The following is a 25,306-nucleotide window of genomic DNA, read 5'->3' as shown; positions in this document are numbered from 1 at the left end:
AGATTTGCTGAGGGAGATAGGCCCTGATCGATTCTGGCCAGATTTCTGAGATCATCCGATAAAGATCTTGTGTTACGCCAGGCGAGGAGCAAAGGGAAGCTTTCTTGGAAGAACCATAATATTTTCTTGTTCCCAGACTTTGTGAGTTTGACAAGAGAGAAACGCGATCGGTTCAAGGAATTTAAGAAACTCTTACATCAGCGAAAGATCACTTTTGCTCTGATGTTTCCGGCTAAACTGAGAATAGAAACGAAGGACGGTCGCAAAGTATTTACATGTCCCAATTAGGCAATGTCCTTTATTGAATCAAAAGGTGAGTATACCATTGGGTGTTTCTCATGTGAGTGGGTCGACTCGCTGTACTTACTCTGGCTTTTGAGGAAGCTGGTCGTCATTTTGGTTTCTTTTTTCTTTTTGCATTGGCTCCACCGAGCGCCTGGAGTTTGTTTTGTGAATAACACTTTTCCTTAAAGAAACTTTTGCATTGACGAAAGATCACTTTTGCATTGAAGTTCTCGGGCAGTTTGAGAGTGGACTCTACGGATGACCGCAAAATATCTACATGCTCACACAAAGGATGTCTTTTATAAAGTTGACGGATTGTGTAAGTCATGGTATATACTTTTATGCGGCCTCCGAGTGAACTGACTTGACACTCCGAGGAACCGGGATGCCGGTTTTGTTTCTTTTTGTATTGGTTCCGCCTAGCGGCTAGAGCTTGTTCTATTGAATTACACTCCTTTGGAACAGCTGTGGATTAATCCGTTCGGTCTTCGTGCTTATTCCTCCTGCTGGCTGGAGTTTGTTTTGTTGAGTATTTTTACGGGACATTGGAATGATTACGTCATCCGCTGAACTCATAACAACCGGCTCACTGAACATTCGTTTGACTGTCCGAGGAATCTGAACAGTTTTATATCAGCTGGAATTTGTTTTGTGGAAGATCACACCTTTGAGACAGTTCTGTGAATGAATCTACACGTTCTTTGTGTTCATTCTTCCTATTGGCTGGGGTTTATTTTACAAAGTATTTTCTGTTATGTAATTTTGCCTCACAAATTTGTGAGGCAAAATTGAGCAATCCGATGGCAAAGTTGTCGTGGGGGCTCGTAGGCGTTTGTGGACCTTTTGAGTTTAGAGGGATTGTCGCCGGTTGGCGCTGTCGTGCACGGGGTTAATGCGCACGTTTTTCTTTTTTCTGTTTGTTTTGTTCGGGGGGACGTTCGGGGTTTGATTGTTTCACTAATGGGGAATGTGGTCTGTATAATTTTGTTTTTGACGCACAATTTATATTTTCTACTATATCAAAAGGTCAAATGTTAATATGAGTGTACTATCTCTCTCCACATGGAATGTGAATGGGTTGGGGCACCCCATAAAAAGAAGGAAGGTTATTTCTTTTCTTAAATGTAAGAAATATGATATAGTGTTTCTTCAAGAAACACATCTCTCCCCGCAGGAAGCTGAAAAATTTGGGAAGATATGGGGTGGACATGTTTTTTTAGTGCTGGCTCAAGTAAGAGCAAGGGAGTCATTATATTGGTAAATAAACATTTACAATTCAAATGTCCCAAACAGACTAAAGATAAATTAGGGAGAGTCATTATTGTTTTAGCTGAAATTCAAGGGCAAAGGTTGATTTTGGTTAATATTTACACACCTAACGCTGATGATCAGGGCTTTTTTATAGATCTTGAAGGGATGCTGCAAACCGTTGGCACCCCTCATGATATAATATTGGGAGGAGACTTTAATCTTTTGATGGACTCAGTCCTTGATCACAGTGAAGAAAAAGTGTGTAAACCCCCTAGAGCAACATTGACACTTCACAGGATGTGTAAAAATCTTGGTCTTACGGATATTTGGAGACTTTTGAAACCATCTGTTAGGGACTATACATTTTTTTCATCAGTCCATTAGATTTATTCTAGAATAGATTTTTTTTTTTTTTTTGATATCCAAATCCCTCATTTCATCTGTTGTTGATTGCCCAATTGGAAATATCTTAGTCTCAGATCACGCCCTGGTGAGTTTAAAGGTGTTGCCATATACAGAGAAAAAGAAATCATATAGTTGGCGCCTTAATGTGTCCCTTTTGCAAAATCTTGATTTCCAACAAATGTTAAAGACTGAAATCAATGTTTATGTGGAGACCAACTGGTCCTCAGTATCCTCTGTGGGCGTGGCTTGGGAGGACCTTAAGGCGGTTCTTAGGGGTCGGATCATACAGTATGCCTCATTCACCAAAAAATCCAAAGCACAAGAACTTGTGGAGTTGGAAGGAAATATTAAAAGTGCCAAGGCAGAGCTGAAGTGCCGTATGTCATCTGATGGCCTCAGAGAATGACCTGATTGAAATATAGATATAATACTATTTTGTCACGGAAAGTGGAGTTTTGGTTATTCAGGGCAAGACAGTCATACTTTGAGTCGGGGGACAAAGCAGGAAAACTTTTGGCTAGATATATAAAGCAGAGAGAGTCTTTTTCTACCATTCCCTCAGTGAAATCTGCTGGTGGTGAAATATTTACCTTGGCCATTGATATTAATAATACCTTTAAAGAGTTCTATCTTGATCTCTATAGCTCCACATCTTCGTCTACTGATGAAAATATTAGGAACTTTGTGGAACCATTAGATCTCCCTAAACTGACGACTGAGCAAAAAAATTCTCTTGATTCTGAGATAACCTTGGAGGAGCTTGATGAGGTAATTAAGGCCTTGCCTACAGGCAAGGCATTCATTTTTCAAATCTTATGCTACAGAACTGGCTCCACTTTTGTTAGAAGTTTATACGGAATCATTAAAGAACGGAAAGCTTCCTCCAACCATGACGCAAGCCCGGATCAGTCTGATTTTTATAAAGGACAAAGATCCAAGCGAGTGTAAAAGTTACCGCACAATTTCCCTGATCCAGTTAGATGTAACAATTTTGTCCAAAATTCTGGCTAATCGATTAAGTGACATCAATTATACATATAGATCAAGTGGGGTTTATTCGAGACCGTAGATCTTCTGATAATATTAGGCGTCTCATCAATATCATGTGGTCAGTAGCGAATGATCAATCTCCGGTCGCTGCCATCTCACTTGACGCGGAAAAGGCATTTGATATTGTAGAATGGGATTATCTTTTTAAGATTTTGGAAATGTATGGGTTCGGGAGTACATTTATTGGTTGGATTAAGTTACTTTATAGACACCCTGTAGCAAACAAACAAACAAATGGGTTAATTTCAGATTATTTTACTCTGGATAGGGGCACCCGGCAGGGTTGCCCTCTTTCCCCATTATTGTTCTGTCTTGCCCTGGAACCATTAGCAGCTGCGATAAGAAAGGAGAATGATTTTCCAGGGGTGATTGCGGGAGGTGTGATGCATAAGCTTCTGCTTTACGCAGATGGTATTTTATTATTCGTCTCCGACCCTACTAGATCTTGCCTCCACAGAATTATTAACTCCTTTTTCAAATTCTCAGGATACAAAGTCAATTGTTCTAAATCCGAAGCTTTGGATTTGACAGCGTACTGTCCAGTAACGGCCTTCCAGCCGGGTGCCTTCCAGTGGCCCAAACAGGGAATTAAGTATTTGGGAATTTTATTCCCAGCAAATTTGTCTGATTTAGTCAGAGTTAATTTTGATCCTTTAATAAATAGTTTTCGAATGATGTGGACAGGTGGGCTTCGTTACACTTATCGATGATTGGGAAGGTTAATGTTATTAAAATTAATTGTATTCCAAAATTCAACTACCTGCTACAGTCTCTCCCTGTAGATGTCCCCCCTCTATTATTCCAAGCAATTTGATAGCATAGCGAAGTATTTCATTTGGAATGGTAAGCGTCCCAGCTTAAATTTCAATAAGTTACATAGGCCAATTGACAAAGGTGGGTTAGGCCTACCCAAGATTTTGTTTTTTTATTATGCAATCGATCTTAGACATTTGGCTCATTGGTCGCTTCCATCTGAGAGAGCCCCTCCCTGGTTTTGTATTGAAAAGGAAGTTCTTGCCCCTATCTCGCCACTGCAAAGCCTTTCGATTAAACTAGCCGGAAAGGTTAAGTCGCACCCCGTTAATTTGCATTTGCACTCGATATGGTCAAAAGTGTCCAGAGTGTTTAATTCTGATATTTATTTAAATGTAGCCTCGAGCATATGGCAGAACCCTAAACTATGTATTAATAAGTCCCCTTTCTGTTGGTCAGAGTGGATTGTGAGGGCGGTTAATACACTTGGTGACCTATATGAGAGTGGAGTATTGAGATCTTTTGAAAATTTGATTCAACATTTTGGGATTCCCAGATCTCAATTTTATAAGTATTTACAGCTGCGCCACCTGCTCTGCACTGTTTTTGGGAGTAGCACGTACCCCCCTAGAGTGGCAGATACTCTGGGAGTGGTGATTGCTGCTTTTGGGAAGGGTTATGAGGCATCAGTGAATTACTTCCTGCTAATTCAGAGTCTGGGGGATGGAGCTTTAAATTCTCTCAAAAGATTATGGGAGGATGATTTAAATTTGTTATTGGAGGAGGGAGTGTGGGCTAGGATTCTAAAAAACATCAAGTCTGCATCTAGAGATGCAAGGGTTCGCCTTATGCAATTTAAGATTTTACATAGATTTTATTGGACCCACTCTAGATTGTATAGGCTTGGTCTTAAGGACACACCCATCTGCTGGCGATGCCATTCTGAAGATGGGGACACCACCCATGTTTTTTGAGGGTGTCGTAAGATCCAAGAATTTTGGCTGAAGGTGCAAAGTTTTGTGTGTGATGTATTGGGCACTCAGGTCTCGTTCTGCCCCAGACTCTGTATTTTGGGAGATGGGGAGGTCATGGATTTGGAGGATAAGTACATGAAGCACTGGGTTTTGACCAGTGTGATGATTGGTAGGCAGGTTATTTTGAGGAGTTGGAAGTCGGATGGAGCACCCTCATTCCCGGAGTGGTGTGCGGAGATGGGGTGGCTGCCTTCGAGGAGGGGTTGAGCATAAAGATGGGAGTTAGGGATTCTTACAATAAGAAATGGGGCAATTACTTAGCATTTTTGAGGGAACCTCGAGGAGGGGCGGTGGAGGGAGTAATTTAGAGTTTAGTTTTTTTTTTATATATATACTTGATAATTGTATTTTATTTTATTTTTTGTTGTTGTTTTAGTTTTGTGTTTTTTGTGTGTGTGTGTCTATATTCTATTGACCACAGGGGTGTTCGTGGGGGGGTCAGGGTGGGGTGGGAGTTTGGTAGGGGGAGGGGATACAGTGGGGGTTTAATGTTTAAAGTTATTGATTCAAAATATATATGTTGTTGTATTTTTTGTGTTAATTTATGAATCAATAAAAATGTTAATAACAACAAAAAAAAAAAAGATTGCGGGAATCCAGTCAGCCGCCACGGCCACAGTATAGCTCTCTCTATATATAAACACACAGTATATAATTTTTTTAAGTGGATGAATTATTCAATTCTGGCATGTCAGTTGGGGGTCCTTTGGAGGGCAGGGCCCGTTTCAATTGAAATGGGTGAAACATAGCTAAGGACACCAATGATTAGGAGCCATTGTCTATATATTTATTTACATATTAGTGAGCACCCTCAGTGATTTGGTTCTGGAATCGGGCCTGCCAACATTACACCGCCGGGTACCACTGGTTGCTATTGCTAGGATAATTTTGGCCTTGTCATTGTACAATGATGCAGTTACACTACAAAACAAAATAAATAAAAAAATTATAGTAACATCAGACACTACCTAGCCCGAGTGAATGCTGCCGCCCTGTGCGACTGCCTGCATCACCTATGCCAATATAACACTGCTCAAAGCAAACAGTTTTATTTAGTTAATTCTTAAGTTTTTAAGTTTCATTCTATAAATGACTGAGAACATTTCTCCCAAATTCCAAATAAAAATATTGTCATTTAGAGCATTTATTTGCAGAACATGACAACTGGTTAAAATAACAAAAAAGATGCTGTGCTTTCAGACCTCGAATAATGCAAAGAAAACAAGTACATATTCATTTATAAACAACACATATACTGTTTTAACTTAGGAAGAGTTCAGAAATCAATATTTGGTGGAATAACCCTAATTTTCAGTCACAGCTTTCATGCATTTTTGCACACTTTCACTAGTCTTTCACATTGCTGTTGGGTGATTTTATAACACTCCTGGCTCAAAAATTCAAGCAGGAATTCAAGACACTGGAATGGAATGGCTGCCATACATGTAGAGATGCTGATTTCAGAAACATTTGGAGTGGTTTCTTAAGTTTTTCCAGAGCTGTACTATTTTCATATAATACTTATATTATGATTTGTCAATAAATATCCTATTTAGCTAGTCTGGGAACTTTTACCTTTGTGTGTTTGTGTCTGGTGGCATACACAAGCCCTCATGAAGGTAAACCTCTCACCTTTTCATTTTTGTGATATGGGCTGAGTCTTTCCTGTGTATTAACAGAGTAAAACTAAGGAAAAAAAGCAGTCCTAAAAACTGGAACATGTGATCATCCTCAATAGTGCACTCGCTCCAATGTTTATTGACAATGATTTCTGACAGAATCTCGTTGGACAGCAGGTAAACAGGACAACGCATATTTCTGAGACACTTTTTACTTGTACTGCGACTGGCAGGAGAGTTCGTTTTTCTGAGGTAAGATACTTATTACATCACAGAAAATAAACAACTTGGAAAAATATGGAAATAATGTTTGTAAAGGTTCATGAGCTTTGGAAAGATGCTATATAAATAAAACTTGTGTTTTTAGCATACAGTATAGCACTGGTGGCAATGGAGCTGCCATGGCATTGATGGCAACTAATGGGACCTTACCCAAACTGGAGAGAACATCAACCGACATCTCCGTCTCTTGTCAGTTATGCAACAAAAATTCATCCAATTACATCAGATTGGTTAAGTAACATTACTTACATTGGAGTTTTAGTAGTTTTGCAAATATTTATGCATCTGTAATTATTTAATAGTTTTATTCATCTGAAATATCCGCTAGCACTATGCAAACTGTTAATAATGAAAGTGTAATATCAAGAATGGCCACTGAATCTTTTTAATCTTTTATACAAGGCCGTTTCTAGGCATAGGCGAACTAGCCAGTCGTCTAGGGCAGCACAATCAAGGTGGACTTCCTTGTTTACTCTACAACATTTTTCTTAAGTGTCTAAAACTTTTGCACAGTACTATACAGTATACACACACACACAAACAAGTTTCCTAAATTAATACAAAGATGTTCCTTAAATGTCCTTTGATTTTCCACAAATGGTCACAGGAGATGCATCCTAAATAGTACATAGATTCTTTTTTTTAATCTGGAAAGCATCACATTCAAATTAACAACTGCTAAACATCTCAAAAAGATCAAATAATCTAAATCCCAAACATCTCAAAGACATCTGCTGAATGTCTTATTGACATCCAAGTAGAAACGCCTTATAGACGTATTACAGATGAACAAACAAACCAAAAAATATGTCTTCCAGATGTAAACACACATCAAATAGACATCTGGGTATTGTACTGTACATGTGCTATAAAGGTCTTTTAGTTATCTGAATATCCAACTATTTACAAGATCTTGTTGGACCTGAAGATGATTTTTGCTCACCTTGACTACCTGGGCAATACTTTTTGACATGTTTCCATAGAGCACTTGATGCTCTGAAACTTTTCCCACATGACGAGCAGTGGTATGGTTCCTCTCCAGTATGGATTCTCTCGTGTGTTTTCAAGCTGTATGACTGAGTGAAACTCTTTCCACAGTGTGAACACTTGAAAGGTTTTTCTCTAGTATGAATTCTCTCGTGTTTTTTCAGGTGTTCTGACTGAGTGAAACTCTTTTCACAGTGTGAGCACTTGTAAGGTTTTTCTCCAGTATGAATTCTTTGGTGCTGTTTCAAGTTGCTGGCTGTAGTAAAGATCTTCCCACATTCAAAGCACATATGAGCGCCTGCACCAGTATGAGTTTTCTGGTGCTCTTTAAAATAGTTCAGGTGTGCAAAACTTTTTCCACAGAAAGAACACTTGTAAGGCTTCTCATTTGTGTGAGTTTTCAGATGTTTTCTAAGACCTGAATCCAAAACAAATGTTTTGCCACACTGATCACATTCAAATGGTCTTTCTCCAGAGTGCAAGAGGAGATGATCCTTGAAATAGTATACATTTGCAAAACTCTTTCCACACTGATGACACGTGTAAGGTCTCTCTCCTGTATGACTTCTCATGTGTGTATTAAGTTGTCCTTTAGTAGTGAAAGTTTTTCCACACTGATGGCACGAGTAAGGTCTCTCTCCTGTATGAAATCTCATGTGTGTATTAAGCTTGCATTGATATGTGAAACTCTTTCCACACTGAGAGCAGGTGAAAGTATTTTTGGCTGCTCTTCTTTGATTCTTTTCTGGTGAGAAATTCTTGTTAGTTTTTGAGCCCCTCAGAGATTTTTCTCCAGTTGTGAAATCATGATGTTTCTGATCCTGAAGTTTCTCCTCCACTTCATTCAGCTCTACAATGAACACAGTAAATTGACAAATCAATTCAAAAGGGACAAATTTAAATCATCAAATTGAAACCTAATTTAATGGCAGAACACAACAGACGTTCAGTATTTATTTGTGATACTTGCTGTGAAAAATGTATATATTTATACCATCAATTCTGGCTTACAGTTGCATTTCATGATTATAATCATTTATATTGAATGTGAGCCACAGTCACAGAAAGAAAGTCATGCATGTTTGGAACAACATGAGGGTGAGTAGTAGGGGTGTACATTTTTTTAAAAATTATTATTGTATCCTATGATACGGCACTCTCGATTCAATATCATATGTAAAGTACGGTTCATAAATACTTAATTGTGATTACATCCAGGCAATGCAACTTTGAGAGCTGTGAAGCAGTCTCCTCCTCGGAGAGGCGGCACTGAGCCCTCCAAGAAAACAGAGCATATAGACTACTGTTACGACCCTGTCCTTTTTCTCTCTGTCTCACGGTGGCAGAGTGGGACAGTTGCAGGTTGACAGGGGGAGTAATTTGTTTAATTGATTTAATTCAGGGGGGTGTGCATATAAGTTACCCTTTTTGCTCAGTTGCTCTACTCTCTCTTTGGGGTAGGATCACCTCTCCAGAGGAGTCACGGGTCCAACTCCCTGTTCGATACTCACCTGCAACTACCAGCTCCATAAGATGTTTGTTTTGTTTAAGTCCCTAGACGTTTCTTTTGCTTAAGCAAATTTAACTACATTTAGAATAAAACAATTTTTCTAATTGCATTTGGTGTTTTAATCCACTATATGTAGCGGTCGGGAATGAGCTGTCCGTAACACTACATAGGCATGTAGATTGTAGTGTTACAACTTGTTGAATTTTAGTGTGACTTTTGAGTAATAAAACAGTCTTTCTTGTAAGAGATTTTAAAATGACAGTCGATTGACATGAAAATGTAAATCAATAAAGAAAGAAGCATACCTGAAGGAATAAAATCATGAATATCTTCATCTCTCTGTTGTTCCTCCACTGTGTTTTCATCTTTTATCTCCTCCTGCTTCACTTCAGTCTTCCCTCTCATCTTCATCAGGTTCCTGCAGTCCAGCAGCTTCACTGAACACATCTTCACTGGTGTCTGCAGCATCTGCTGTTCATCATCATCTTCACCACTCCATTGTTCCTCTGCTGTGTTTTCTTCTTTAATCTCCTCCTGCATCACTTCAATCTTCACTGGTGTCTGCAGCATCTGCTGTTCTCCAGCGTTACAGACAGAAGTCAGAGACTCTGTGGAGGTTTGAACACACTTATTACTGTAACACACACTCTCCTGAGCATCAGTAGAACAGAGTAAAGTGAGCTGTGAGTCCTGTGTGTCTCTGGATCTCTGTTCAGAGAGTTTGTCCAGCAGCCGCTGTGGTGTGGACTGATCTCTGCCGCTCCACACTGAATCCTGACATTCTGTGGAGGTCCCATCAGTCACACACACTGAAGATTGACAGGAAATATTTTCCAGCTCCTGACAAACACAACACAATCACATCTGTACAATTCATCATCACAGAGTCACAGTCATATCACATCATTTGAAAGCTTACTTACAATCTCAACTTTAACTCGCTCTAAACAGGTACAGCGTGAAACGAGATCTCTCTCCATCAGTTTTGTCTTCAATGACGTCACCTCTTTCTTCAGAGAGATTTCTGTGATGAAATCATCAATATCCAGCATGGACAGATCAGTTCCTACTGATTTACAGCAGGTCACTCATGATGAACATCTCATCACAAAAACATAATCATTAAAATGGACTGACATAAATCACACTCAAAAACATTATCAAATTATTACACACAAGGACAGATCTGTTACACAAAATAAGTATTTCTGAGATTATATAAATATAAATGTGTGCTTTGTGTTTGGGTTTCATTTTCCTGAAATATGATCAGATATTAGCCCATATCAAGCTTTATTCAACATATAACGGCCTTCATTGAAATAATTTACAATTGGTCGCTGGATTTAACGAGCTCATTTATCAGAAATGTAACAGAATATTCTCAGATTTCTGCTTGTTTCTCCTCAAACTGAATATCTTAAAACGTCCGTCACAAAACTGCCACATACGGCGATAATAAGATTATTTTACAATAATTAAAACACCAGAAAAACAACATAAACAGAAAATTACATATTAAAACAAATATAAATCTCACATATGATGTAAAAGACATTAAACACGTACCGAAATGAGCACTCGAACTTTCAGATCTTCTTCTTCTGAGATTGAAAACGGCTTTTGGTGCTTTACTGCCAACAACTGGACAGAAGTGAAGAGCGCAGAAGGAAGTGAAACCTTCCCCTCCCCTCCTTAAATCCCTTTATATAAAACCTGTTACTCTGAGATAATTTAATAATGGTATATAACCTACTTTTCCTGGTCTTGTACAATTTAAAGAAGACTTTGCATTGTCAGATTGCTTACTCAAAGCTTGTAATTTTTGTTTAAATTAAGAACTTCAGAGCCACAGAAAAGGGAAAAATAATGGCATTTTGTGGATTCTCAATAAAATTAAAACCATCCTATTTTGTAAAATTGGATGGCTACTGGTAGCTATCCACTGTTGTGTTCTTGCCAGTTGATAACCCTGCCCACAACAGGGTATCCCGTTAGAGATAATTTAGAAGACAGTCTTCAAAGTCTTGGAAAAACCCATTTATTATTGTTGCCACACACAGTACTCAGTTCGCTGTCTTACAAGACTCAGGGGTTAAGGCAAAATATGCAGTGAGTGATTCGATGAGCCTTATGTAGCTTGATGAGTAGTATTTGTGGCTTCTATAACACAGAGAAATTGAAAAGCATACATGTAAGCATACAAAATAATTAAGCATAATACTATGAAACAATACAGCATAATTTCAAATAATTAAAGCAATAAAGTTATACATGAACACTGTTACTGGTTAATGAAGGCAAAACATGAATTACAGTGTGAAGGCTTCATTATAAACAGCGCACACATATATCTGAAATCTGACACCTCTTTATTGAGCCGTGAGTGTGTGCATGCACAAAGCGAGTTGTTTACCACTTCGTGCCCATAAGAATATATGGCAAATACCATGTTGTGTAGTTAACGAAGATTATAACCTATAAATAATAATATTATCAGTAACAACATATTGAAATGCCCACCGAAGGATGAACATACAAAATACAAATTCACAGGCATGCTAATCATGAGCATTTATAAATATATAAAAGCTAATATACCTCACAGGCACGATATTAATCAAACAGGAGCAAATGAATTTAAATAGTACAACAAACAAGGATTATACACTTTGTGCATTCACGCACAACTCCTCATGAAATAAGGCAAAATATAATTAATTATAAAGTTAATGCAAACTTAGTGTCCGTCTCCGTATCCCGTTCAGCGCAACTGCTCTCTCTGTGAGGGCGGGGGAGATCGCTCGCGCCAATCTCTGGGCACTGATTGGCCTGTGCAGAGAGCGATGTATGTGCATACATCATCTCAGCAAAGGAAGATTCTGAGAGAATAGGGTTAGTGTGGCAGAGAACAGTGGCCTTTTTAACAGCCGCCCCCAGATTTACGTAAGTAAATATGTAGAATTACAAAAGGCCCTAAAGCCATGTAATTATCACAGTGTTATCACACTAATCGGGAACGGCAGGTAATTGTAGAATGTGTGCCACTGGACAGGTGTATGTCTTCTCTCCCACTTTAACTTTGACTGAACGCACTCTGCCATCTGGTCCAGGGAAGGCCTCTGACACTTGACCTACCGGCCAAAGAGCTCTTGGTAACTGGGGGTCAAGAATCAGAACTGTGTGTAGCTCTTGCCTGACAGTGCGAAGTGATAAATCTTCAGGCTGCTCCTTAAGGCCAAGCTTCTGAGCTGCATCATGGAGGAGGATAGTCCTTTCAGATCCATCATCCAAGATGGCGTAAGCAATCATTCTCCGTTTCCCACTTTTGAGGATCACCTTGATTATTTTCAGGAGAACTTTCCGACTGGTGGGCGGCTTGTGAATGAGGAGAATTTCATTCATAGTGTTGAACTGGCAGGAGTTGGTTGATATGGCTTGATCTGGGGTGACATCTGGGCCATCTGCACCTTTCATGCTGGTGTCATGAAGAGCAAGCAAGTGTCAGCTGTTGCACTGTTTGCAGTGCATCTTGAGGTTACATTGAGATGATGGATGATTCCTACCACAGCGCCAGCACCTTTTATTCTCTCGTATCCAGCTCTGTTTTTGATCTCTCGTAAACTGCTTGAAATTGATACAATTATTTTGGGAATGTTTACCGTTGTCACAGTAGAGACAGTAAGGCTTCAAAGCAGCTTTAGAAGCTGACGATGGTAGCTTGGGATCAGGGAGTACTTTCTCTGTACTAGGCAGAATTGAAGTGTTCTTATGGAATGACTTGAGGTCTCAAACCACCTATCTGGTTCGTGTTACAGGTGCTCGCCGCTGACTGCTAGCAAACCTTGAGCAATCTTCCAGTACTTTGATCTCGTACTCAAGCCATTCGGAGAGATCCAAGAGGGTAGGGATAGGAACTCTGTGTGGGTGTGCGAACCGTTGAAAGTTGGATCTTAGGTCATGCGGCAGCTTCCCAAGCAGCCTAGAAAAATGAGAGCCACACTGTAACTCATAATGTCCTTTCCTTCCTAAATGCTCTAACATGCCAAGAAGTAAACGTACTTTAAGAGCAAACAATGAAGTTTTTAGTGTCTCCAGAGACGATATTCTGACCATTCATGAGCTCAGCTATACATTGCAAAGCCAACTGGTGCGGCTGACCATACTATTGATCCAATGCTGCCATGGTCAGCATAAAAGGCTGTGGCAAATGACAATAAGAGTCAGCAATCAGCAATGCTTCCTTAAACTTAAGGTGATCTGTGAGAATCTGGAACTTAAATCTCTCAGTGGCATTGGCTGAGAGGACATTGTTCAGAGCGATCTTCAACTGAGAGAACTCTCTTGGGTTAGGATGTACAAAGTCTGGAATCGTAGGGGTTGGGCCTCTATATGTCAGCTCATGTTCGAGAAGGGGTGTACTGAGTGGCTGACATGGCATTGGGTAAAGCTGGGCAGAGTCATAAATGCCTCTATGTGGAGAAGTCATGAACCCTAGTTCCTGAGAAGCATGAAAACTCTGTCTGTACGAACTCTGTGGTCTTTGATAGTAGACCTCATCTTCTTGTGGAGCTTCCATCTAGTAGTATGGGCATATGCAGTATCGGAATTAGAAATCTGTGTAGCTCTTGGTGCAGCCACTGGAGCTGGTAGGGGCTGAGGAATGGGATGATTGTCCTCAAACTGTGGTTGTTCCCCATTGCCGCTGAAATGTGGGGTTGGTACAGGCCTGTAGGTATTCTCATTCGACCAAGTAGGTTGTTGATTATGTGGTGCAGGAATAGGGTGGTCAGGGCTGTACGATGTCGATGGGATAGGAGGCAGAGAAGACGGAGCTCTAGGGTGTTGCTCTTCCAACCAAACTTGAAGCTGCTGTATTGAATGAATGAATGAATGAATGAACATTACATTTATATAGAGCTTTTCTGACACTACACTCAAAGCACTTTAAAAAGTGAATAGGGGACTCTCCTCAACCACCACCGGTGTGCAGCATCCACCTGGATGATGCGACGGCAGCCATAGTGCGCCAGTACGCTCACCACACACCAGCTATTGATGGAGAGGACAGAGTGGAGTGATAGAGATAATTAATGGATAGGGATTATTAGGCAGCCATGATTGATAAGGGCCAATGGGTATTTGTTTCTTAAGCTGTGAAAGCTCCTGGGTATAAAGGGCATTAGTCTGCAGGGCTGTGTCCCTTTCATGTTGCATCGTCTGTATAGTGTGCAAGAGCTTCTCCCGTGCTTGGAAGATTCTTATTCTTCACCTTGAGAATAGCAGACTTGGAATCACACTGCTCAGAGTCCGACCACTGAAGTGGACTGTCAGGCTCCTGACATCCTAGACGTGACCAGGGAAGCCCAGCTACAACCTCCTCTTGCTCTGTGCCTTGAGCCAGTGTATCAGATGACTGAGCGGGTGGCAATATGGGTTGTGCAAAGAAATTAGGGAGAGTAGAGCCAGAAAGGTCATAATCTTCATATTGTGCGGGGAGGGTTGTCTTCCTCCTGACTCGCACAGTTGGTTCCTCTGCTGAATATGACATCATCTATCCACTGTAGTAAGCCAAGCATCCGGCTCGAAGGACCATGTAGAATTGGATGGCTACTGGTAGCTATCCACTATTGTGTATTTGCCAGTTGATAACCCTGCCCACAACAGGGTATCCCGTTAGAAATAATTTAGAAGACAGTCTTCAAAGTCTTGGAAAAACCCATTTATTATTGTTGCCACACACAGTACTCAGTTCCCTGTCTTACAAGACTCAGGGGTTAAGGCAAAATATGCAGTGAGTGATTCGATGAGCCTTATGTAGCTTGATGAGTAGTATTTGTGGTTTCTATAACACAGAGGAATGGAACAACATACATGTAAGCATACATAATAATTAAGCATAATACTATGAAACAATACAGCATAATATAAAATAATTAAAGCAATAAAGTTATACATGAACACTGTTACTGTTTAATGAAGGGAAAACATGAATTACAGTGTGTAGGCTTCATTATAAACAGCGCACACATATATCTGAAATCTGACACCTCTTTATTGAGCCGTGAGTGTGTGCATGCACAAAGCGAGTTGTTTACCACTTCGTACCTATAAGAATATATGGCAAATACCATGTTGTGTAGTTAACGAAGATTATATAACATATAAAAAATAATATTATCAGTAACAACAAACTGAAATGTCAACCGAAGGATGCACTTACAAAATACAGATTCACAGGCATGCTAATCAGGAACGCATACAAATAATATTATATATGTATATATATATATATATATATATATATATATATATATATATATATAAACTAATTACCTCACAGGCACGATATTAAACAAACAGGAGCAAATGTACAATCATACATTTAAATAGTACAACAAACAAAGATTATACACTTACTTTGTGCATTCCCGCACAACTTCTCATCAAATAAGGCAAAATATAAAGAATTATAAAGTTAATGCAAACTTTGTGTCTGTCTCTGTATCCCCTTCAGCGCAACCAGTCTCTGGGCGCCGACTGGTCCATGCAGAGAGCGATGTATGTGCATACCTCATCTCAGCAAAGGTACATTCTGAGAGAATAGGGTTAGTGTGGCAGAGAACAGTGGCCTTTTTAACACATATATTATATCTTGTCTTGATGAATACTGCACATTTCAAAGGCTTGTTAAAGCTGAAAATGTGTCAGTATTGCAGCATTCAAGGTTGAACATCCTTCACCCAGTAAGGGGTTAATAGAAACTGATACAATCAATTACATCCAGTATGAAAAAAATATCACCTAATATGATTCTTTGAGCTTCCTCAAAGCATACTATATTGTAACTCCTTCAAACATGTACCAAGGCAACTGATGTTTATGACAAAAATACCAAAAATACCATACTTACAGGCAGTGTCAGAAATTAACTAAGAAGCCATATTTACCCCTGGATTTGAGTGTCAAGGGCATTTTTTACTTTTATTAGGGCATTTTTTTCCGCATTCATTTAAAACATGTCTCGTTCATTTATGTCAAATGCATCAATTTATTTGAATCATCAAAACAGATTTTCAAGATTGACAGTTTATTACCTCTAATCTTAATTAAATCAACTTATACCACAGGTCTGTTGAATGCTCGATTATGATTGGTTGAAGGACATTCTAATGTGTGCAATTATTTTTCAAGCAAACGCATGGCTATGAAGTAGTTCCAGGTCTTGACTGCATAACGGTTCCATATCACTTTGCCAAATGATTTCAGTTATTTCAAAGAGCCCTACAGGCTACCACAACAAAATAACCAATTAAAACAAAGACATTGGTTAAGTACATCGGATAAGAATGACAATGTCTATAATATGCTAATTTTACTTAAATTTCGATTGAAAAGCTCCCTCGTCTCCCCCGCACTTAAACATGCTCACACACATACATGGGCACGTGCATGCACACACATACGCACGCATTGAGACTCATTTCACGACCAACAAATAGAGCCGCACCACCTGCGACTTGATCAATACAACAGTTTCTATATTAACTGAAATATCTGAGGGAAACACTCTCATGCTTGCCCTTCCCCTCTCTTAAGCTCTCACACACACGTGGAAACACACACATATACGCATTATGCACACACTTACTTGAGAGCGAGAAATAAAGCCATTATGTCAGTCTCAGTAGGGTTGAAAACAGTTGTTAAGGTTTACATCTGAAATATGGCGACACTCGCTGCTGCCGAGAAGTGCTTAAACTTACATCTTGGCAATTTTGAAGCGATGTTACTTCTGATGAGAGCTGCAACAAAGAAAGGTAAACCCACAGGCGATCTCTCTCAGCTTCTGAGCTTCTCTCTTACGATCCCTCAAAAACAAACTCACACAAAAACAAACTCACACACACCTTAATACTCCAGTAAGTGCTCCAGTAAAGCAACGCAAGCCTCGCTATCCTACGTTGCTAGTTCTGAGGAGATGTTTTCGAACTAGCAACGAAATCTTGAGCTGTATCAGAGCAAGATGCTGAATCCGTGGCGGAAGAAAGTAGTTCCACTCACAAGAGCGTTCTAGGGACGAAAACCAGAAAATGTCTTGAGATAAAACCCTGAACGATGTATTAAGGTGTGGTAACCGTGGTATAAGTGAAATAACTGACTCTGCCCTGTAGAATTATTGAAAAATAATGCACACCTGAGGTGCTAATGCAGTGGTTGTATGTTCTTGTATTTAAACCCTCATGTTTGCCATGGTCCTTTGTCAGGTATTGTTTGTGTAATGTTGGTTCTATGAGGGTCCCACGTCATGGTCGACAAACCAGGGTCCCACTTCATGGTCGACGTGTCAGGGTCACACGTCATGGTCGCAGAGCTTGCGTCACCTTCTGCCCCGGATCCTGATTCTGCTCCATGCCATGTCACAGCCACGCCAGAGTCAGCTACATGCCATGTCACAGCCACGCCAGAGTCAGCTCCATTCCATGTACCAGCCACGCCAGATTCAGCTCCATTCCATGTCACAGCCACGCCAGAGTCAGCTCCATTCCATGTCACAGCCACACCAGAGTCAGCTCCATTCCATGTCACAGCCACGCCAGAGTCAGCTCCATGCCATGTCACAGCAATGCCTCAGTCTGCTCCATGCCATGCCACAGCAATGCCTCAGCCTGCTTCATGCCATGTCACAGCCGAACCTCAGTCTGCTCCATGCATTGCCACAGCCAAGCTTCAGTCTGCTCCATGCCATGACTCAGCCAAGCCCCAGACTGCTCCATGCCATGTCACAGGCCCGCCTCCGCTCCATGGTCCAGGCCCGCCCCCGCTCTACGAGCCAGCACTCATGCCTGCCATGGCCAACGAGTCAGCATCCACGCCTACCATGGCCAAGTCAGGATCCTACCATAACACATTACCACGTCATACCATGTAGCCACGTTAAGTCACCACGGATGCTTACACTGATGATTCAGCATCACACAACAGATATGTTCAAAAATAATATATGTAACATATAATCTCCAAAACAGCTCTGTGTGAGGCATTATAAGGCATATAGATAACTATATTGCCAAATGTATTCGCTCACCCATCCAAATAATTGAATTCAGGTGTTCCAATCACTTCCATGGCCACAGGTGTATAAAATGAAGCACCTAGGCATGCAGACTGCTTCTACAAACATTTGTGAAAAAATGGGCCGCTCTCTGGAGCTCAGTGAATTCCAGCGTGGTACTGTGATAGGATGCCACCTGTGCAACAAGTCCAGTCGTGAAATTTCCTCGCTACTAAATATTCCACAGTCAACTGTCAGTGGTATTATAACAAAGTGGAAGCGATTGGGAATGACAGCAACTCAGCCACGAAGTGGTAGGCCACGTAAAATGACAGAGCGGGGTCAGCGGATGCTGAGGCGCATAGTGCGCAGAGGTCGCCAACTTTCTGCAGAGTCAATCGCTACAGACCTCCAAAGTTCATGTGGCCTTCAGATTAGCTCAAGAACAGTGCGTAGAGAGCTTCATGGAATGGGTTTCCATGGCCGAGCAGCTGTATCCAAGCCATACATCAAGTGCAATGCAAAGCGTCGGATGCAGTGGTGTAAAGCATGCCGCCACTGGACTCTAGAGCAGTGGAGACGCGTTCTCTGGAGTGATGAATCATGCTTCTCCATCTGGCAATCTGATGGACGAGTCTGGGTTTGGCGGTTGCCAGGAGAACGGTACTTGTCTGACTGCATTGTGCCAACTGTGGAGTTTGGTGGAGGGGGGATTATGGTGTGGGGTTGTTTTTCAGGAGCTGGGCTTGGCCCCTTAGTTCCAGTGAAAGGAACTCTGAATGCTTCAGCATACCAAGAGATTTTGGACAATTCCATGCTCCCAACTTTGTGGGAACAGTTTGAGGATGGCCCCTTCCTGTTCCAACATGACTGCGCACCAGTGCACAAAGCAAGGTCCATAAAGACATGGATGAGCGAGTTTGGTGTGGAAGAACTTGACTGGCCTGCACAGAGTCCTGACCTCAACCTGACAGAGCACCTTTGGGATGAATTAGAGCGAAGACTGCGAGCCAGGCCTTCTCGTCCAACATCAGTGTCTGACCTCACAAATGCGCTTCTGGAAGAATGGTCAAAAATTCCCATAAACACACTCCTAAACCTTGTGGAAAGCCTTCCCAGAATAGTTGAAGTTGTTATAGCTGCAAAGGGTGGGCCGACGTCATATTAAACCCTATGGATTAAGAATGGGATGTCACTTAAGTTCATATGCGTCTAAAGGCAGATGAGCAAATACTTTTGGCAATATAGTGTATATGTTTAAAAATAATGAATAAAAAAAAACATCCCCAACACTCAGGCTCGGTACTACGGGGGTGCTTGAGGGTGCTAATCACCCTCAAACAAACGTAAAAGCATTAAATTATTAGGTAACACTTTATTTTGATGGTCACAAATAGATATTTAACTGAATATAAGTGACTTATCAACTGGCTTGCTATAGCTAGTAAACAGTGTTTCAACAAACATTCAGTAGACTTTCAATAGCCCGTATATAGATCATTATTAATGACCTTTTAATGAACTGATGTTCTCAACAATAATGTAAGTAGGTCATTAATAGAGATCTATATACAGGCTACTGAAAGTCTACTGAATGTTTGTTGAAACACTGTTTACTAGCTATAGCAAGCCAGTTGATAAGTCACTTATAGTCAGTTAAATATCTATTTGGGACCATCAAAATAAAATGTATCCAATTATTAATAGCATATATGCAAACCAGATTTCGCCAACTGAATCTTAGCCAACACACACACAGATGCACACACATACACTAATTCAAAAAATTCCTGCATCAACACAATCTTTCAAATCAGAATCTTAAATTCATAATAATTTCATGCCTCCAACATCCATATAATGCCATTTGATTGGTTGTGTCCTCAGTTTGTGAGCGTGATGCGCATCAGTGAGTCTATCTCTTTAATTGTTGTCTGCTTGTTAGTGCGTCCCATTCAGGAAATTCACTAGCTGACTTTGTGAAACCCAGTTTTACAGCAGCCTAAAATATTAATTGCCCATGTTTCACTATGAATAATTCTCATTGTGGACATAAGAAATTTGCTAAAGAAAGCCCAAACAACCGCAGAGCAAGACATTTGTCATACAAGCTGTGCAAAAAGCACTGCCTGCCGATGACAGCATACCCCGCACTTCAACCTCACCCTCACCACCTGACACACCTGCACACACGGACGGCAAAACCCAGCAAGTGCCGCCAAGTGATGAAGAGCCCTTACAGGTGTGCTTAAAAAATACCCCGGTCAATCGTTTAGTGGCAGTGGGAATAATTGTTTGTGATGAAGAGGAGGGCGTGGCCGTGATGGTGCACGGCCGGCACTGAATCAGCTGATCAGCGGGAGAGTGAGATAAAAGGGAGCCGGAGGTGCCAGTTCGAGAAAGAGAGAGAGACACACGTGTCAGTGTGGTCCAAAGTGCACTCAAGTGTGTGGTGGAACTGAGATGTGAAAGTCAGTTCGACTCGCTTTGGGAGGAATTTAACAGAGAGAGACTGCAGAACCCCCCGCCATCCCTGCACAGAAACAACGAAGAGAAATGCGTACACAGTGGAAATACTATGTAGTGCATATAACATTTGGTCAATACAGAGTGGAAGGAGAAAAGACAGAATGTAAAAGACTATATTTTAGTACCATAGATGCAATTGTTGGAGAAATGTCAACCATTTATTGAGAGAAACAGCAAGCTTACACAGACCCTGAGTGCTTTACATCCAAGGAGTGAAAGTTTTATGGATGGAGACAAAGTGAAACCACTCCTGGACTTAACAGGAATGGAGTTCAAGGAAGCAGTTTTCTGTGGCACAGCAGTTTTGCGAGAAGAAATTGCCAAATCTGATGAAAACTGGACAAATTCTGGCATTTTGAAAAGATACAGTGATACTCTATCAGTCATGCCTACTGTGATGCAAACACTAAAGCTTGCTTTAACCTTTGGAGAATGTGTTCAGTAACCACTGTCCCCTGGTCCATGGTCCTATTGACAGCTATACTTTGCATCCTTCCTGCTATAAAGGCAATATAGTTTCCTGCTATAAAAAGGCAAGCTCTTGACTCTCAATTGGCAAGTGGTATTTGCATACCACTCCCCCGGACATACGGGTATAAAAGGAGCTGGTATGCAATCACTCATTCAGGTTTTGTGCTGAGGAGCCGAGACAAGGTCCCGGCCATTTCAGCGGGTAGTTCAGCGATGTGGCAGGAGGGACACAACGTCTTGTTCCCTCCATCAGGGAACCAGGACGTTCCCTATCTGTCACTCACTCGACGTTGTGTCGATGTAGTGACACTAGGGGTCCCTATACGAAATGCTGCAACTGGCTGAACTGTGTTACGTGAACTGGTGGTGTGTGATGGGCAGACGACTGTGTGCCTCGTAGCCAGCGCACCAGGCCGACACGTAACCTCCCCCAACGCTGTTATGAGTGTCGAACGGCCCTTTGGGGACAAGTCGACTGCCCAAAAGATAGAGACAGGCTAGCCCAGTCGTGGCCTCTTATCCTCTTTTTTTCCTCTCCCCAAAAAAAGGAGTTAACCGACTGGGCCCACCAGGTCTACGTCGGGGGGGTGTCCCTCCCAAGGGGAAGACACCGCGGACACCACACCCCGCCTGGGGGTGGGGGGGGGGGTATTTTGAGTGGAAATACATCACATGGTCTTGCCGAAATTTGTCGGAAGTATGCCATGTGGAGAAGTCCCATGGTAGGTCCTACCCTACGGGGGAGGAGTTTCTACAAACATGGTGACTGGGGCAGAGGGGCCTCTGCCCAAGGAAGACGCAGTTTACTAACAGGGAAACGAATTAGCGGAAGATATAAGTTGCATGGGGTTACCTATGGGGAACCACCACATGCGGAGAACCTACCCCAGTACAGGGCTTAGTTAGCACATGTACTGAGCCAACAGAGAGTTCCTCCGCGAACTCATCTGCCACAGGACTCGGAGGAAATCATCCAGGGAACACAGTTTGTGAACACTACTGGGAGTCAACAGCGCACATCTTCAGCTCAGGGGAGGTGAAAGGTGCTATGCACAAGCGATACATCCGGCCAGCTTTCCCGAACTTACCTGCTTGTGCGTGTCACTACATGGGATGAAACCGGTTACACCCGGAGATTGTAGAACCTCGCAAAGGTGTTGGGTGTTGCCCAGCCCACTGCTCTGCAAATGTCTGTTAGAGAGGCCCCACTGGTCAAGGCCCAGGAGGCCGCTACACCCCTGGTAGAATGGGCTCGTAGCCCTGTGGGGGGCGGCACGTCCTGGGCGTGATATGCCATTGTTATGGCATCAATGAGCCAGTGGGCGATCCTCTGCTTGGAGACAGCGCTTCCTTTCCGCTGTCCACCAAAGCAAACAAAGAGCTGCTCAAAGACTCTAAAGCGCTGCGTGCGATCCAAATAGAATGCTAAAGCATGCACTGGAGACAGCAACATCAGGGCTGGGTTTGCCGTCCTCCTGGGGCAGCGATTGCAGGTTCACCACCTGGTCCCTTAAAGGGGTCGTGGGAACCTTGGGCACATAGCCCGGTCGGGGTCTCAGGATCACGTGAGAGTAGCCCAGACCGAACTCCAGGCACGTTTCGCTGACAGAGAATGCTTGCAGGTCTGCTACCCTCTTGATGGAAGTGAGCGCAGTCAGGAGGGCAGTCTTCAAAGAGAGTGCCTTAAGCTCAGCTGACTGCAAGGGCTCAAAGGGGGCTCTCCATAGACCCTGAAGAACTACAGAGAGGTCCCATGAGGGAATGAGGCATGGTCAGAAAGGATTCAACCTCCTGGTACCTCTCAGGAACCTGATGATCAGGTCGTTCTTCCCTAAGGACTTACCGTCCACTGTGTTGTGGTGTGCCGCTACAGCGGCTACATACACCTTCAAAGTGGAGGGGGACAGCCACCCTTCCAACTTCTCCTGCAAGAAGGAAAGCACCGATCCGACTGCGCATCTCTGTGGGTCTTCGCATCGGGAAGAATACCACTTAGTGAACAGACGCCACTTAAAGGCATACAGGCGCCTCGTAGAGGGGGCCCTAGCCTGAGTGATCGTGTCTACCACCGCGGGTGGTAGGCCGCTTAAATCTTCTGCGTCCCATCCAGGGGCCAGACATGGAGATTCCAGAGGTCTGGTCGTGGGTGCCAGATGGTGCCCCGTCCCTGAAAAAGAAGGTCCTTCCTCAGGTGAAGGAGAACCATGTCTGGGTGGGCCAGTATGGTGCTACCAGTACGACCTGCTCCTCGTCCTCCCTGACATTGCACAGGGTCTGTGCAAGTAGGCTCACTGGTACTCGCAGGTCCAAGATTGGCTGCAACCCACCGCCTTTTTTCGGTACAATGAAGTAGGTGCTGTAAAACCCCTTCTTCATCTCGGCCGGAGGGACAGGCTCTATCGCATCCTTCCGTAGGAGAGTAGCGATCTCCGCGCGCAAGGTAGCAGAATTCTCGCCCTTCACCGAGGTGAAGTGAATGCCGCTGAACCTGGGCGGACGCCTGGCGAACTGAATTGCGTCGGACGGTCCGGATCAGCCATCGCAACGGGTTGGAAAGCACAAGCCACATGTCCAAGCTCTGGGCGATGGGCACCGAGGGGACAATATTGTCGGACGCATCGGCGGGGCAGAGCCTGAGGTGCCACGCTGTGTTGTGGCTGTGCTGAGTTCAGGGACATCAAACTCCCGGAACAGCCTGGGATGGGGGAGGAAGAGGCCTGTCCTCGTGACCCGTGGAGACTGTCACAATGGGGGCGGAGTTGTGCCACAGCTGGGCACGCAGGGGTGGGGAGACCGCCGCTGGAGCACCAAACCTGCCAAAATCGAATGGTGGATGGTGGTCGTGATGACGGCCGTGCACACCGGGTATGTGACCCAGGGAACAAGGAAACCGCTCTTTTGCTGAACTCTTGGGTACTGCAGCCACTTGGGCATGTGGCAAAATTAAATGAAAAGGCAACAAAAGATTCTCCTCCTGGCCCTCCACCGGGGGATGGAGTGGTCTGCTTACCAGCTCCAAAGCAGTGGGTTTCGTCGTCCCTGGGTCGCCCGTCTCAGGGGCGCTTCGAAGCCTTTCGCAGGTTCTTGGCAGCCGGCCGTGAGACGGGTGGCGTCTGCTTCCTGCGGTGGGCTCCACGCCGGGGCCGGGCCGCAGGGGCAGGCTGCGGTGGAGCCGGTGAAGTCACTGCAGGGGGATGCCCTTGGCGACGAGCAGGCGGGGTATGGGATCTTGAGCCGCGCCGAGGCAGGATGTGCCGGATCGCCTCCGTCTGCTGCTTCACAGCTGAGAACTGCTGTGCAAAGTCCTCAACGGTGTCGCCGAATAGGCCAACCTGGGAAATGGGGGCAGCAAGGAACCGTGCCTTGTCAGCCTCTCCCATCTCAACCAGGTTGAGCCAAAGGTGGCGCTCCTGGACCACCAAGGTGGACATTGCCCGCCCAAGAGACCGCGCCGTGACCTTCATCGCCCGGAGAGCGAGGTTGGTCTTGGCTTGGTGGACTTGCAGGAGAGCCATGCCGTGCAGGGCAGAGGCGGCTTGTCCAGCATCAGTGTTGGCTTTGGCCGTCAGGGACAATGTAAACCTACAGGCCTTGGACAGGAGCTTTGGGTGCCCGCACCAGGTGGCGGCACTCTGCGGGCAGCGTTCTGCGGGCATAGGTGCACCGCGAGTGCCTTATCCACCGGGGGAATTGACGAATAGCCCCTGGCCGCCCCACCATCGAGGGTAGTGAGGGCAGGGGAGCTGAAAAATCGGGACCGGGCTGTAAAAGGTGCCTCCCACGACCTTTTCAGCTCCTCGTGCACTTCCGATAAGAAAGGAACTTGGGCGGACTCATCCGGAAGCCCGATCGGGGCAGACGAGCGTGCTAGGGAATGGGAGGTCCGTGGGGGGATACCCGGCGGAGGTGGTCCCATTGGGGTCCCCAAATCGCCCCCAGTGCTAGCCGCGCTGGCCTCAAACCCGTAGGTAGAAGGACCGAGGCGGGGAGCCACTGGAGTGGCTTGCTTTCTTACGAAGGCAAGCCGTGACCGCAACGTTGCCATGGTCATGTTCTCGCAAAGAGCACATGATCC

The 25,306-nt window shown here is 43.5% G+C and overlaps 2 protein-coding genes across 2 annotated transcripts in view; both read right to left on the bottom strand.

The window, feature by feature from the left end:
- LOC127418775 (zinc finger protein 391-like) overlaps positions 1-25,306 on the bottom strand; it is a 66,369-nt gene that overhangs the window by 14,724 nt on the left and 26,339 nt on the right. The gene's annotated exons all lie outside the window — the stretch shown is intronic.
- The window catches only part of LOC127418721 (uncharacterized), a 32,766-nt gene continuing 13,968 nt past the window's right edge, over positions 6,509-25,306 (bottom strand). The window contains exons 9-17 of the mRNA XM_051659450.1: positions 15,597-15,615; positions 14,449-14,592; positions 13,427-13,755; positions 13,021-13,158; positions 12,373-12,654; positions 11,260-11,339; positions 10,100-10,263; positions 9,482-10,016; positions 6,509-8,516 (exon numbers count right to left, since the gene is read on the bottom strand). Of these exons, the coding sequence (XP_051515410.1) occupies positions 7,579-8,516; positions 9,482-10,016; positions 10,100-10,263; positions 11,260-11,339; positions 12,373-12,654; positions 13,021-13,158; positions 13,427-13,755; positions 14,449-14,592; positions 15,597-15,615 (2,629 nt within the window). The 3' untranslated portion in view covers positions 6,509-7,578. The remainder of the gene's footprint in view (positions 8,517-9,481; positions 10,017-10,099; positions 10,264-11,259; positions 11,340-12,372; positions 12,655-13,020; positions 13,159-13,426; positions 13,756-14,448; positions 14,593-15,596; positions 15,616-25,306) is intronic.

This window comes from Myxocyprinus asiaticus, chromosome 28 (assembly GCF_019703515.2).
Source record: "Myxocyprinus asiaticus isolate MX2 ecotype Aquarium Trade chromosome 28, UBuf_Myxa_2, whole genome shotgun sequence".
In the NCBI taxonomy this organism is placed as follows: Eukaryota; Metazoa; Chordata; class Actinopteri; order Cypriniformes; family Catostomidae; genus Myxocyprinus; species Myxocyprinus asiaticus.
The sequence above is the reverse complement of the archived record's forward strand: the minus strand, read 5'-3'. Positions and strand labels throughout refer to the sequence as shown.